The 16,486-nt window shown below is 42.2% G+C and overlaps 1 protein-coding gene across 9 annotated transcripts in view; it reads right to left on the bottom strand.

Moving 5' to 3' along the window:
- The window catches only part of DNM3 (dynamin 3), a 345,189-nt gene that overhangs the window by 297,634 nt on the left and 31,069 nt on the right, over positions 1–16,486 (bottom strand). For 8 of the 9 annotated variants that reach the window (XM_042851247.2, XM_065554695.1, XM_042851256.2 and 5 more), the window contains one exon: positions 473–546. The exons of the other annotated variant lie outside the window; for it this stretch is intronic. In XM_042851247.2, coding sequence (XP_042707181.2) covers positions 473–546 — 74 coding nt within the window. The remainder of the gene's footprint in view (positions 1–472; positions 547–16,486) is intronic. 9 annotated transcript variants of the gene reach the window in all.

Raw genomic sequence — 16,486 nt, 5'->3', positions numbered from 1 at the left:
CCCTGGAGAGCAAAACTGAAGTCCCTGTATGTCCATTTTGGTTATATGTTATTTTGTTAAACCTAATTTTACGGGTTACTGAGAACAAACATATCTAATCTAACATTTAAAGGTAATTCTTTTTCTCTAAAATAACTAGTACATATATACCTTTTTTTCTACTTTTCACGTTTAGCCATTAAAAGCAACCAATAGTTACTTGAAAATATGGCATGCTCTAAAGTTTACCCAAAATTATTACAGACTATGACCCAGATGGGACAATGAACTCAATGGGACCATGCACGTGTGTAAGCGTTTGCAGTGTTGGGACCTTTCTTCCCCATGGCAAACTACTTTGAATAGTCTGTTTACAACTCAAAAGACTGGCGTAAACCCTCACACTGACAGGTTTATAACACTTAAAAAAACATTCAAGTAAAAATACTTTGATGCTGAACTCTATAAGAGGGATATACATCAGGCAAAATACCTGTTTTGGCAGTGACAAGCTGTAGAACCAATGGTCGCCTTGTTACAATTCCAGATCCTCGTGGAAGGAAATCCCTACAAGAAAAATCCGAATGTAAATAAGGGGAGCATGATCACAACTGAGAAAGTCGGACAATGGAATTTTTACCAATATGGATCATTCCTTTAACAAAAAACAAAAAAAAAGATGCTACACCATTGTTACATTCACAGTGGGCACACAGAGAAGTTAGATTAAAAAATAAAATACTCTTTCTGGAATGTTGCAACATAAAGTCAATGTTATTTCTTAGAATCAAGAACCTCAACACACAAGAGCCAAAACCAGACACACACAGAGCAGACAGCTTCCTATGGCAGAGCAGCACAACTCACCCCACCTTGCTCTAGGCTGGCTCTTTGCAGACTGACTGCTTCATGCCCAGATCACACACTTCTCTACAGAACCCCCTAGCCTGCAAGCAGGACCAGGAAGCCCCTTAAAAATCTGAAAGGGATAGCTTGTAATTTGAACACAGTTTTCAGCAAACCAAAACCTTCACTTAAAAAAAAAATTTTAGTACATAAGGGAGAAACTCTTGTTAAACATTTAAACTTGGTAGACTTAAATTTCATCCAGCTAATCTAATGGAACCCAGGATTTAAAATGCAGGGCCAAAGGAACAGTTCACAAATTAAGGAATCTTTTAGGGTTTTTTGGATTTTTTTGGCTACTCACTCTAGTTGAAGTGAATCGGACTGATAGCCAAGAGAACTCAGATATAATTCTCATCTTCAAAAGAATTAAATTGCGTCTATTTTTCTTCTAACACCTCCACACCCAATAATGAGAATTTTGTCATTCGTCGGGAGGGAGTTGAAAGGCTTCCTTGTAGGAATTTTTTCAGGGTCAGAGACCCCTCATGTGTCTATGCACTCAATGTAGTGTGTTCTCCCACAGTCTGGCCTTTCCCCCATCCCTTCCCCCCCTTATGCCATGAACCCCTTATACCATAGTTAGTTAATGCCGGTAAAGGACTTAGAACTGCAATTCTTTCCACCTTGTTGGCAATCTCCATAGTTCCTCACCTCGCTCATGCTGAGCCACCACAGCAATTTCTTACAGTTCAAGGTGCAGAACTAAGGAAAGGGGGATTTGCCTTATTTTAAGAGAAGCAGAATCACATCCGCTTACCTAGCTTTGCTCTCCTGGGTCTTCTAAGAGTCATGCAGAAAACTCCCCCCCTTTCTCAAGATATTTTAAACTCAGACACCTACAGGCTGACTCATGGGCTCTGCCCCACTGAAGACACTCTACACTCAGAGGACCCAGAACACTCTATAATTTCCTTTCAAGAGTGGGAAGCAAGAGCTCCTCTAGATCTCGAATTCCATTTTTAAATGTTTGTGATTGACTATACATAAAAAAAAGAAGATTATTCCAGAGCAAGTAACGGACAGGTAAACCCCATCACTCACATCCCCAAGCCCTCGGGGGCGCTCTGTGAGAGTGGCTTCAGAGAAGTAGAATCCCAAAGTAAGTAGGTTATCTTCTTTCTAAAAAGACCATCTGTGAAGGACTCTCAGTCCTGGAGAGTGACTAGCTCAACGGATGTCCCACAGTGAAGAGTATAATGATAAACACTGACTGGCACAAGGTCAGCACTGCATGTACCAAAAAGTTTGTATTTATTTGTGGTTTTTGAAGGAGGAAGTAAAATACCTCCCCACAAAAGGGCTGGCAACCACCTGGGTGCCCCTGGTGGATAGGAAAACCTCTGTTGTGTTCTACTCCTGTTTTCCCCTTCACCAGGGCTCCTTCAACAAACTCCAGTCTCTCTTTCAATCACAGCTCTTCTTAGGGGGTTGGGTTTTTCATTAAATTAACAACGTTCTCAAATAAACATGAACAATCTTCCACCCAGGTTTAAGCTGTGCTTAGCCCTTGGTTCCTAAGGAACTGTCCCATCCCGAGGGACCATGACTGAAGACCCTCTTTCCCTGCAACTTCACGCTACAGTTCCCTCACTGCAGCTTCCTGCTGCCTTTTACCCTAGGATCATCTGATCCAACCCAGGTGTGGTATGTCCTGTAATCAGGCCGTACCCCAGGCCCTCCAACCCATGGGCAAGCCAAAATCATGAGGCTTAAGGAACATCCAGACAAAAGACCTCTCCAAATTTTTGGCCAATTACATACATAGGACATACTTAAGCACAAAGATTGGAGCGTGCGGGACAGCACTCCCTTACTTCAAGGCAGGTTTTGCAGAACATAGTAACTCTTCTTCACAGTAGATGAATCTAAGGGCTGGTCTACACTACGCAGCTTTTAGTGACAAGGATGTGTCAACACAGCCTTGTCGCTAAAAGGTCAGCCGGTGTGAATGCTCTCTGTCAGTATTTTGTCAGCACTTTTGCTGACAAAATACTTCCAGCCCCGCGAGTGGCATTAGCTTTGTTGGCAGGAGAGCGCGTTCACACTGCCACTTCTTAAAGGCCTATACTTTAAGAATTTAGGTGTATTCTTATCACTTAGCTAGTTATAGAGGTATAAAAGAAAGAATCAAAATCACTGTCTGACGGCGTAAGGGACAGTCTGAGGCTCTGCTCTTAGGCTAAGTAAGGCCTTTGGCTAAGCAGCAGAGGCAGCCATAAGCTGAAAAGTGAACAGTGACATCCTCACATTCCAAACTAGTCACATTGAAATAAGGTGCTATTGGGCTGTTAGGAAAACAATCCTGTCCTGATATTCCTATCACCTCCGGAGACAGGGAAGAGCCTAGAAGATGTAAAAGTTTGATAGCATCCTGTCTGGCAAGAACTCACTTATCAATAGCTGGGATGTAAAATCCTCATTTCTGTATTGTTCCATCACTGTAGTCTCCACTTCCCTGTTGTTTGTCTGTATAATCTCTGTCTGGTTCTGTGATTGTTTCTGTCTGCTGTATAATTAATTTTGTTGGGTGTAAACCAATTAAGGTGGTGGGATATAATTGGTTAAATAACCATGTTACAGTATGTTAGGACTGGTTAGTTAAATTTCAGTAAAATGATTGGTTAAGGTATAGCTAAGCAGAACTCAAGTTTTACTATATAGTCTGCAGTCAATCAGGAAGTAGGAGGGGGGAATGGGAACAAGGAATGGGGGTGGGGAAATTGGAATCATGTTTTGCTAAGGGGGGAATGGGAACAGGGAATGGGAACAGGGACGGCTCTGTGGTGTCAGAGCTGGGAAGGGGCACACGGAGGAAGGAAACTGGAATCATGCTTGCTGGAAGTTCGCCCCAATAAACATCGAATTGTTTGCGCCTTTAGATTTCGGGTATTGTTGTTCTCTGCTCATGCGAGAAGGACCAGGGAAGTGAGAGGGTGAAGGAATAAGCCCCCTAACAAAGTCCATCTCATGAGGTATCCTCTTACCAAGAAATGTTTCCATGTGCAACAATATACATAGTACCAATTCCTTCCAAGTTAGAGCCCCTCCTGTGGTTTATTGTAGCAATACTATGCTTATAACTGAGAAAGCATTCATTTTACGTCCCTGCAGGTAGGATCTCTGGGAAATGCTGATCTGAAGCGTCACTTTGGCATCGGAGTTTGAATCCACTGAAATTAATGGGACAGGTCATATCTCAATGTTATTGTTTCAGGCTCTCTGCAAACTCAGCCCAACATCGCTGCATCATTTACACTCAGGACACATTCTGAAGGTGTTTTCTCCTATCTGATAGCATTTACTTGTTGTGATAGGCCCTAACTTTAAAAAAAAAAAGTTGTGACTTTTAAGAACAACTAAAAGGCCTGTTGGCAGTTCCATTAACCGCTCTGGCTAGTCCTTCACACTCTACCTCTAGGAAATGCTTACATAAACAAAGAAATAATATCCATCTCTAGTAGAATGCAAGTACTGGAGACCCATCTTCATGTTTATACCTATTAGAATAGACTGTGCAAACGAATGCCCGCACACTCAAATAAAAAGACAGCACATTCAAACAAACACCAGTTCATTAGATTGCCTAGCCAAATGTGTACCCTGCAGGCAAAAGCATAGTCAATTAGATGTTTAACTTTCCCTTCATTTAATAAAAACAATGGGTAATTCAATACAAATGCAGCACATTAATACATAGATATCACTGATTTTTAAAAGCTGCAGTGATTAGTTATATAATACCTTAGACAATAACTATTTACAAAAATCAGCATAGCTCAAAAGCTTGTCTCGATGTCACAGACACTGATCTAAGTAAATATGTTCTAGTGCCATGGTTCTCAACCAGGGCTCAGGGCCCCCTGGGAGGCCGTGAGCAGGTTTCAGGGGGTCCACCAAGCATGGCTGGTGTTAGAGTCGCTAGGGCCCACGGCAGAAAACTGAAGCCCCACCATACAGGACTGCAGCTTGGGGGGCCTGAGCTCTAGCATCTGGGCCAAAGCCTGAGAAAACTTAGCTTTGCGGTGCCCCTTATGGTGTGGACCCCCAGGCAATTGCCCTGCTTCCTACCCCTTAATGCCAGCCATAGCTTTTATATGGAGAAAAACAATTATTGTGGTACAGGTGGGCCACGGAGCCATGTTGGAGGGGCCTCAGAAAGAAAAAGGTTGAGAACCCCTGTTCTAATGGGCTCACAAAGACCTTGTGCTTTATACGACTCTAATATACAGTTTCATATCCATCAGAAAATAGTATCTTTATGTGCCTTTTTTAATCTGCTTCTCAAAAGAGGTGCTACAAAAAGGAAATTGGATTTCCAGATATAAGGTTCTGTATGTGTCTAACTTGTGACATACTTTCTCTCACATTTGGGGAAGGGCAATAGCAAGGTATCATGTTCAGATTTCTGTGGAAGAATGTGCGACACTTTGGGATAAACTCTGCAAAAGTCCATAATCTAAAAGGAAGATACAGTACAGCTCTTTCCACAGAGTGGTCTACTAGTTCATGTAGTAAGATGAGGCCCTGAAACAAACCCTTGTATCAGAGGCCTGAGGCCTGAACTATAGTAATGGTCAAGGCTTTACTAACAAAAAGCACAGCTAAACTGTGAGCCAGAGGCAGGCTCTGTTCACAGAAGCTGGCAAGGAAAGGGGAGATCTTGCAAAAATACACATACCTAAAAGGTATCAGAACACTCTGATACTTGCACATTCCACACACATAACAAGGAACAGTTTGACCCATCCTAAAGACAGGAGCAAAAGGGTAATATGATGCATAGAGTTGTTTTGTTCGAACCAACATATACAAGGTGAGAGGTGGCACCTTACTGCGTAGAGGGGCTGTACCTTGCTACATAGAGGGGTTGCACCTCAATACGTCAGGAGTGATGTGTGACTTGTTTGTACCTGTGTATAAGAATACATCCCTGGGGCGGTGTCTTTGTCTGGCCTAGGGGGAAGTGGAGTGTCCCGCCACTGACTGAGCTGTGTCCATTGTCAGGGGGCACAAATTTGTAGTATGTCCTGTAGACTCTGCTGGAAACTCTTTCTGTGCTTGGTTTGACAATAAACCTTGCCGTGTGCCTTCATACCTTATCGGAGTCTGTGGTCATTGGGGGTTCTCTCAGGGTCTGCTGTGACAGTGATCTGCAGAGCCAGGGCAGCACACAGAGGGAACACATGCACACAGCCGACCTTTATCAACATAGAATAGAGCAGAGCACCACACCGGTGGCATGTGACAACAGTTTGGATACCCATCTGGTTGAATTGTTACTAAAAAATGGTCCCTTCACAGAAAGGAAATACCACAGGATTGAATCAAAATTCAACATATTCCTCTGGTGGAGCCTAAAGGAGGCTAGTCCTCAAGTTTCCAGATGGCACATCTGTAGATTTGAAGATAGCGATTTCCTGAAACTTTTGATCAGTATGTGAAGCTATGCCATAGTTTGGCATAATTCTATCATATGCAGATATAGCATTTTCACATAGTATTATCACTCCACCTATCAGAAAAACAGGATTTAACATCATCTCGCAGAACAAAGAGAAAATATAATCTCTAAGCAAGAGAAGGAATAGGAGGAGAGAGGACTACAAACCAAAATAATTACCTCTATCATCCACTGTACAGCGTGTAGGCAGTTACATAGCAAGCATTGGTATCCCAGAGGGGATACCTACAGGGGAGCACCAACCAAACAGATTCTAAGGACAGAAAGGACCATTGTGATAATCTGATCTGACCTCCTGTATAGCACTGGCCATAGGTAGAAATAGCAGACTATTGAGTTTGGGTCTCCCAAGTCCCAGGCAAGCCCCCTAGCCACTGGACCTCTCCATACGGTGAAAGATCAGAATATCTCCCCAGAATGTGCTGAGAATTAGGTGGCAACAATGTAAAACAAAGATAACACACCTCAACACAGACCTGTATGCTATGGTAAAGTGGACCTAAATACTGCAGCACTGTCATGTAGCATAATTGAAAGTCATCCTCACAACCACAAGAAAGACACTTTACAAGTTTAGGATTTAAGCTTCTTTGCTTCATAATAGGACGACAGAATATAATGCTAGTGTCTTTCCTCTACTGCAGCATTCAAAACAAGGAGTTCTTTGGACTTCCAATTGTTGCATGAATGAAAGAGATACAACTTCAGAGCTCTTTTCACATCAAGGGAAAGAAATTTCCTTTGTTACTAAGTAAACAGTTCTCAGTAAAATAATGAGTACATTCATGTGACATTCTGAATTAACTTTAGGAACAAAAATTCTAAGGGAAGACAAATTCACCACCTGGCAAGGAAAGAACTATGAATAAGGTGGGGAGATAGACGCTCAGGGATTTCTGTTCTTGCTCTGTAGTTAGTCTATACCTGCTACAAGAGCATGGCAAGATACTCTCCAGATGTGCTCATAAGAAGATCACTTAATGCACTGCAAGTGGGGCTGAGGTTAATTTAAACAGTGCCTGCTAGTGGCTGAATATAATATGATTTAGCATTCCATTAGATCTTTCCCTTTAAGTTCTACATTCCTACCATTCACAAAACTTACACTATCAGAATATCTTTGAAGTTCAGTATGTATCAGTCTGTTAAGTATCTCTGAATCATACTGGTTTTCTAATTACACAACCCAAACGTGTAACAACTCAGTCACCTGGCTGTCCATTAGTTGCAACAACAGATTGTGGTCGATTTGGAATCGTCTTCTTCTGCATTTGCCATCTGTGGTGTTTGCTCTGTTGATTGCTCTTTCTGAGGAACAAACCATAGATGTCGACAGTTTCTGCTGAATTCTCTGCTCTCAGTCTCGATCACATATCATCTGGGAGCTGACTTCTTTTTCTTTATGACAGCTCCAGTTGTCCACCCTTTTTCTTCATCCACTTTGACAAGAACATGGGCACCAGGTTCCAGATCTGGCAGCTCTCTAAGGGATATCCGCTATAAAAGTGTACGTAAGTTCTTTTTCAACCAGTCTGGCTACTATTTTCATGTCAAGCCACTTTGTCGATAGACGATTTTCCAGAGCTGGAACAGTAGTTCTGAGTAGTCTTCCCATCAGGAGTTGTGCTGGACTATATCTAGTAGCCACAATTGATGTTGATCTGTAAACTCAGAAGAGGAAGGAATGGATCTTCCTGCTGTACGATTTTCTTAGCTGTCTGTACAGCCCTCTCAACCTCTCCATTCACTTGTGGGTAATCTGGGTAAAATGGTATTTCATTCGTAATTTCTTAAATTCTGCTGCAAATTGTGGTCTGTCCATCACTAGCTGTTCTGGATTACCGAAGTGAGCACTTCGGTTGCTTGATAACACTGCAACATGTTAAGTCTTTCAAGTATATTTATCTTTATATCTGGGAAAATAGTACACTACAACCAGATAACGATGGCCTCTAAATTTGCATAAATCTGCAGCTAGTCTCTTCCAAAGTCTGTCTGGTAGAGATGTTCTTAATAAAGGTTCTTTGGGTTGTGTTGGTCTGTTAGTTCTGCAACTTTCATGTGAAGATATTTTATAGTTTATGTCCTTGCTGATGCCCGGCCACTACACTGATTGATTGGCCCATTCACAGCATTTAGTTAACCCTTAATGTCCTTCATGGATTGGGTTTAGGATTTCTCCTCTCATTTCATTTGCAATTATAATGCAATCACCTTTTGATCATGAGTCCATTTGACTCACTTAATTGTCCATGTACCATAAAGTAGCCTCTTGTCACTTCCTTAGTGTCCTTTAATACTTGTGCCAGCCAGTCCTAGTGTAACTTGGAACTTCTTCATGTTGCATAGCAAGTATCAGAGGGGTAGCCGTGTTAGTCTGGATCTATAAAAAGCTTTTGTGGGTGAATACCCACTTCGTCAGACGCATGTGGTGGAAATTTCCAGAGGCAGGTATAAATATGCAGGCAAGAATCAGTCTGGAGATAATGAGGTCAGTTCAGTCAGGGAGGATGAGGCCCTCTTCTAGCAGTTGAGGTGTGAAAACCAAGGGAGGAGAAACTGCTTTTGTAGGTGGCTAGCTATTCACAGTCTTTGTTTAATCCTGAGCTGATGGTGTCAAATTGCAAATGAACTGAAGCTCAGCAGTTCCCTTCTGACCTTAAAGTCTATGAGTCTATGAGTTTCTCTTTGGAGTCTGGTCCTGAAGTTTTTTTGCTACAGGATGGCTACCTTTAAATCTGCTATTGTGTGTCCAGGGAGGTTGAAGTATTCTCCTACAGGTTTTTGTATATTGCCATTCCTAATATCTGACTTGTGTCCATTAATCCTTTTACGTAGGGATTGTCCAGTTTGGCCGATGTACATAGCCGAGGGGCGTTGCTGGCACATGATGTCGTATATTACATTGGTGGACATGCAGGTGAATGAACCGGTGATGTTGTGACTGATCTGGTTAGGTCCTGTGATGGTGTCGCTGATGTAAATATGTGGGCAGAGCTGGCATCAAGGTTTGTTGCATGGATTGGTTCCTGAGTTAGAGTTACTATGGTGTGGTGTGTGGTTGTTGGGGAGAATATGCTTAAGGTTGGCGGGTTGTCTGTGGGCGAGGACTGATCTGCTTCCCAAGGCCTGTGAAAGCAAGGGGTCGTTGTCCAGGATGGGTTGTAGATCACGGATGATGCATTGGAGAGGTTTTAGCTGAGTACTGTAGGTGATGGCCAGTGGAGTTCTGTTGGTTTCTTTCTTGGGCTTGTCTTGCAGCAGGAGGCTTCTGGGTACACGTCTGGCTCTGTTGATTTGTTTCCTTATTTCCTCATGCGGGTATTGTAGTTTTGAGAATGCTTGGTGAAGATCTTGTAGGTGACAGGTGGCCTCTGTCTGAGGGGTTGGAGCAAATGCGGTTATACCTCAGCGCTTGGTTGTAGACAATGGATAGTGTGGTGTGTCCGGGATGGAAGCTGGAGGTATGAAGGTAGGCATAGCGGTCAGTCTGTTTTCGGTATAGGGTGGTGTTAACGTGACCGTCACTTATTCGTACCGTGGTGTCTAGGAAATGGACCTCCTGTGCAAATTGGTCCAGGTGGAAGTTGATGGTGGGGTGGAAGCTATTGAAATCATGGTGAAATTCCTCCAGAGTCTCCCTCCCATGGGTCCAGATGATGTCATCAATGTAGTATAGGTAGAGAAGGGGTGTGAGTGGACGAGAGCTGAGGAAGCGTTGTTCCAGGTCAGCCATAAAAAGGTTGGCATATTGTGGGGTCATGCGGGTGCCCACAGCGTTGCCACTGGTCTGGAGGTATATATTGTCACCAAAATTGAACTAATTGTGCATGAGGATAAAGTTTCAGAGCTCAGCAACCAGTTGTGCTGTGGCATCATCAGGGATACTGTTCCTGACAGCTTGTATTCCATCTGTGTGTGGGATGTTTGTGTAGAGAGCCTCCATATTCATGGTGGCTAGGATGGTGTTTTCTGGAAGATGACCAATGTATTGTAGTTTTCTCAGGAAATCAGTGGTGTCACGGAGATAGCTGGGAGTGCTGGTTGTGTAGGGTCTGAGTAAAGAGTCCACATATCCAGACAGTCCTTCAGTGAGAGTGCCAATTCCAGAGATGATGGGGCATCCAGGGTTTCCAGGTTTGTGGATCTTGGGTAGTAGATAGAGCCCGGTTGGGACTCTAAGGCTATGTTGATTTGTTCCTATGTTAGTGTAGGGAGTGTCCTGAGTAGATGGTGCAGTTTCTTAGTATATTCCTCAGTGGGATCTGAGAAAAGTGGCGTGTAGAATTTGGTATTTGAGAGTTGCCTGGCAGCCTCCTTTTGGTAATCAGAGCTGTTCATGATGACAACAGCACCTCCTTTATCAGCCTCTTTTGATTATAATGTCAGGGTTGTTTCTGAGGCTGTGGATGGCTTTGCGTTCTGCACGACTTAGGTTATGAGGCAAGCGATGTTGTTTTTCCAGAATTTCTGCCTGTGCACATCGGCGGATGCATTCTATGTACAAGTCCAGACTATCATTTCGACCCTCAGGAGGAGTCCATGTGGAGTTCTTCTTCTATGCTGCTAGGGGGGGGGGGGCAGAAAGAGAGTCCCCGAGATCGGCAGAAGAGTCTGTCCTGGTTGAATGTGTAGCTCAATAAATTGATGATATTGCTGGGTGAGTTAGGGGTAGCACTGTTGTGGCCCCATGCGGCAGGCAGAATTTTAGACAGCTTACAGTCCTTTTTCCTTTGTAGAGAGGTGAAGTGTGTAATGTAGATCTCCTGTCTTATTTTAGTAAAGTCCATTTGTGTGGAAGGTTGGTTGTTTATGAAAGTCTCCAGGTTGGAGAGCTCTTTTTTTATGTTTTCCTGTTTGCTGTATAGGATGCTGATCAGGCGGTTCCTCAGTTTCTTTGATAGCGTATGGCATAATCTCTCACTGTGGTCTGTGAAGTATGTAGACAGCAATGGATTTTTCACCTTCAGTCCATTTGGTAGGATGTCCATCAGTTTGCATTTGGAAAGGAAGATGATATTTGTCTGTACTTGTGCACATTTCTTCATGAGGTTGATGGATTTCCACTCCGTACGGCTAAATGTAGTGCTTTGCATGGTGTCAAGTTCATGTTGCATGTCTATCAAGGTTGCTTTTTGTAGCTGATATTATAAGAACATAAGAAAGGCCGTACCGCAGAGGTTCCCAAACTTATTTGGCCTACCGCCCCCTTTTCAGAAAAAAAATTACTCAGCGCCCCCCTTTTCAGAAAAAAAATTACTCCGCGCCCCCCTGGAAATCTACCTTCTTTAAGCGAACAAACAGAAAGATGCAGTGACAAATTTGTGTTCTTTTATGTATCTATATTTCTACCTACGTCCTACAATATAGTAAAGAAAGATGTGTTATTAGAATATCGCCCACGACATCAGGTATACAGTGTTTTTTGCGTAAGATGGCAAAAGACAACCAAACTAAAATACTAATGAAACTAATAAACTGGGTTTTGTTCTTTGCTCAGCATTAGATATATGTATTTGATATTAAACTGTCAAATATCAAACTAAATTTATCAAGAAATAATTAATTAAAAAATAATCAATATGCAATTAAAAATCAGTTAATAGTTTTAATTTAGTTTGCCCTTATTTAAATAATTGTTCCTTATTAACACACGCCTTATTTACCAATTAACACAGATGATTCGATAGATATAAATAAATGTTAATAGTTAAGTTTTTTTACGATTTCATTCCCGTTTTCGTTAATATTGTAATAAAAAATATGACAAATAGATTGACTGTACACTTCAAATAGTACTGTACCGACACAAGCCTGCTACGATTTTATTATTAGTAAGCACTAGAGACACAGAAACGTACGGTAGATATGTAAGAAAATGTATAAAAATACTCACGTGTAAATTGCTGTTTTATTGAAACAACAATAATACAATTTGCTTTGTATGTGATCCGTAATCCGTAAAGATCGAAGGTATTGAATATGAATAAAAAAATTTAAATACTTATTGCACTATTGTTAACTGCTTTTTACACAATTAAGAAACAATCTAAATTAGATTTTATACATGTCGCCTATTTATAGTATCGTATTATAAACAAGTCATTACACGCACATATTCCTGCCAATGCATGCTGGACTTCCCGACAATGCGCGACACGCTCGCCTGCCAACACTTGCTTGTTAAGAGCTGTTGGCGGACTTGACACCTGATCGGTTATAATTTGTGAATTTATTTGGAAAATAAAGTAATCACTACAACTTTAACTCTATGATACACAACAGATGAAACATGTACGAACGGTTTTTCAAAATTTTCTTATATTCTTTCTTTATGCTTCCACGGCCCCCTTATTTTTATTCAATGCCCCCCAATTGCACCCGAGGCTACTACTGCCCCCCTGGATCGTTCCAGCGCCCCCCAGGGGGCGGTATCGCCCACTTTGGGAACCTCTGCCGTACCGGGTCAGACCAAAGGTCCATCTAGCCCAGTATCCTGTCTACCGACAGTGGCCAATGCCAGGTGCCCCAAAGGGAGTGGACCTAACAGGCAATGATCAAGTGATCTCTCTCCTGCAATCCATCTCCATCCTCTGACAGACAGAGGCTAGGAACACCATTCCTTAGCCGTCCTGGCTAATAGCCATTAATAGACTTAACCACCATGAATTTATCCAGTTCTCTTTTAAACTCTGTTATAGTCCTAGCCTTCACAACCTTCTCAGGTAAGGAGTTCCACAAGTTGACTGTGCACTGCGTGAAGAAGAACTTCCTTTTATTTGTTTTATATCGTCTTTTTTCTTACACCAGTCTGTATGTGTCCACAGCATCCGTGTATGCCTTTAAGTCATCTTCAAGCTCACGAGTAGTTGAGTATGATGCTGGGCTCTGTGACAAAGCGTCTGCTACTACCAGATTTTTCCCAGAACATATTTAGCAATTGGATTAATTCGCATTAACCTTATCAACAGACATTGCCATCTCAGTGGTGCTTCATCTGGGTCTTTTCCACTGATACAAGCAGTTTATGGTCCGTTATCAGTGTAAACTAATACAATCCACACAGATATTTTTGAAAGTTCTTACATGCCCATACACTTGCCAGGCACTCCTTTTCAATCTGTGTATATTGATTTTCTGCATCTGTGAGTGTGTGAGAGCAAAATGCAATTGGTTTCCACTCAGAGCCATGTTGTTGCAACAGTACATCACCTAGGCCATAGCTGCTTGCATACGTACTGACCATCGTGGATTTCTTCACATCATAGTACTTGAGAACTGGAGCTGCTGAGATCATTTCTTTTACCTTTTAAAAAGCAATTGCTTGATTAAGCAACCATAGCCAAGATGTGTTGGACTTTACCAGTTCATTCCGTATCACTGTGAAAAGGTATCAACCAATATAATTTAACATCCCCAATACACATCTCAGTTATGGTACTTTCGCTGGTGCATTCAATGCTCAAATTGCTTTTACTTTCTAAGGGCTAGGACTGATTCCACCTTTGTTTGTCTGTCCCAAAACCTTTCTTTGGGGTAGACAGAAAACACACACTTCCTTGTTTAGCTTCAGTGAACGATTAGGCGTAGAACTTTGAGTTCCTCCATCCAAGACACATATCAAAATATCATCCATGAAACTACAACTCCATTTGTGTTAGTTAACAGTTCTGTCATCTTTCTTTGGAAATTTTCAGGTGCACTGGTGATCCCAAAAGGTAATCTTTGAAAACAAAAGCTCCCAAAGGTTGTGAAAATGTAGTCAGTTTAGCATTTTCTTTGGCTAAAGGAATTTGCCAGAATCTGCTTGAGGTATCCTGCCTAGAGAATACTGTAGCTTCTTTCACTTTGGGGAGGCGGTCATCCAGTGTTGGGAGGATATATGTTGGCACAGAGATTTTCTCAATTATGTCAATTCACTCCATTGTCTTTAATTCAGTTTCCCCTTTATGAAGTAATGGGATAAGAATCCTGCAAGGTGTAATATACACTATATGGTTCAACATTGTCTCAATTTTATTTGTATGGGATCTCCTTTCAAAAGTCCACTATCACCAAACATTCCATCAAGCTCTTCCACCTTTCTCATTGGCCACATTGCACCCGAGACGGCTGTTGGCCTGTGGTCTTTTGATCACATGCACTCTGAATGCACAGCTTTTGTTTTTGTAAGTTGCTGCTGCAGTGAACCAACATTCAGTTCAGAACACCTCCAAAGCTGTTTTAGGAGATATCAGCTCCAGAAGGAGCTGAAGGTATTTGTAAGTCCCTTTTGAGATGACTGTGAGGTTAGCACCTGAGACAATTTTAAAGCCAACAGCCTTTCCACAAATATTCAGTTTCACTCTCCAGAAGGGTTGTCATAGATCCCAGAAACAATGGTCCTTGATTGTCTGTAACATAGGTCAATTCCCTGACTGCTTTGGTGCAGAAAACAGCTACAAATTTCCATATTTTGTGCCAAGTATCAGAGGGTAGCCGTGTTAGTCTGTATCTACAAAAACCAACAAGGAGTCTGGTGGCACCTTATTTGGGCATAAGCTTTCGTGGGTTGCATCCGAAGAAGTGAGGTTTTTACCCACGAAAGCTTATGCCCAAATAAATCTGTTACTCTTTAAGGTGCCACCAGACTCCTTGTTGTTCTCATATTTTGTGCATTTATTACATCATGTGCTCTGGCAGAACATGCATCATCTCATGGGATATTACTTTTTCCACACTTTGTGCATGTAGGCTGAGAGGTCTCTCTCCTTGTTTCAGGGGTTTTATGATAATAACTGTTAACACTCAAGCGTCTGCTTACAACTTCTAAGCTAATTTCAGGTTTTCCAGGTTGCTCCTGTCTTTTGTTCTGCTGTTTGACTAGTTCAGACTGCTTTGCGATCTGTATAGCTGTGTATAGGGTTCAATCTGTTTTTAATTGTAGCTGTTGTAAAAGGTTTTTAATCTATTAACCCTATAACCAGCCTGTCTCTGATATTTTCATGTTTTTTCAGTTCCAAAACTCACAGTTTTCAGCCAATGCATGCAGAGCTCTTATAAATCATTCAGCATTTTCCCTTGGTTCTTGAATTGTGTGGTGGAAACATGCTCTTCATAATCTACATTTCTCTGAAGTATAAAATATGCCTCAAACATGGCTGGAACGCTTTCATAGTCATCTTTTGACAGTCTTCAGTAAAGACAAAGGGTTAAAGATAAGCTCTGCTTGCGTCCCCATAACATAAATTAAAGATACCCGTATATCTCCAGTTTCTTTGTGGAGCTTGTTTGCGATTTGAAATCTTGCAAAATACTGTTTCCAGTCTGCCCATTGTGAAGGTTTGTCAAAGCTAAAGTCCCCTATAGCACTGAAGAGTGGCATATTGACGAAATCCTACAACCTTTGTTGCAGTTTTCCTTCTGTTTCTATTCTCCTCTGGCACTCGTTTATTTCTGACTCCAGGTCATGCTCAGATTTTGGCCTGGTCTACACTATGAGTTTAGTTCGAATTTAGAAGCTTTAACTCTAATTAACCCTGCACCCGTCCACACAATGAAGCCATTTACTTTGACATAAAGGGCTCTTAAAATCGATTTCTGTACTCCTCCCTGACGAGGGGAGTAGGGCCGAACTCGACATTGCCATTTTGAATTAGGGTTAGTGTGGCCGCAATTTGATGGTATTGGCCTCCGGGAGCTATCCCACAGAGCACCATTGTGACCTCTCTGGACAGCAATCTGAACTCGGATGCACTGGCCAGGTAGACAGAAAAAGCCCCGCGAACTTTTGAATTTCATTTCCTGTTTGCCCAGCGTGGAGAGCACAGGTGACCATGCAGGCCGATAATCGAAAAAGAGCACCAGCATGGACCAAATGGGAGGTACTGGATCTGATCGCTATGTGGGGAGAGGATTCCGTGCTAGCAGAACTACGTTCTAAAAGATGAAATGCCAAAACATTTGAAAAAATCTCCAAGGGCATGATGGAGAAAGGCCACAATAGGGACTCACTACAGTGCCGCATGAAAGTTAAGGAGCTCAGACAAGCCTACCAGAAAACCAAAGGAGGCAAACGGTTGCTCCAGGTCAGAGCCGCAGACATGTCACTTCTACGCTGAGCTGCATGCAATTCTAGGGGGCCGCCACCACTACCCC

This window comes from Chrysemys picta, chromosome 8 (assembly GCF_011386835.1).
Source record: "Chrysemys picta bellii isolate R12L10 chromosome 8, ASM1138683v2, whole genome shotgun sequence".
Lineage (NCBI taxonomy): Eukaryota > Metazoa > Chordata > Testudines > Emydidae > Chrysemys > Chrysemys picta.
The sequence above is the reverse complement of the archived record's forward strand: the minus strand, read 5'-3'. Positions and strand labels throughout refer to the sequence as shown.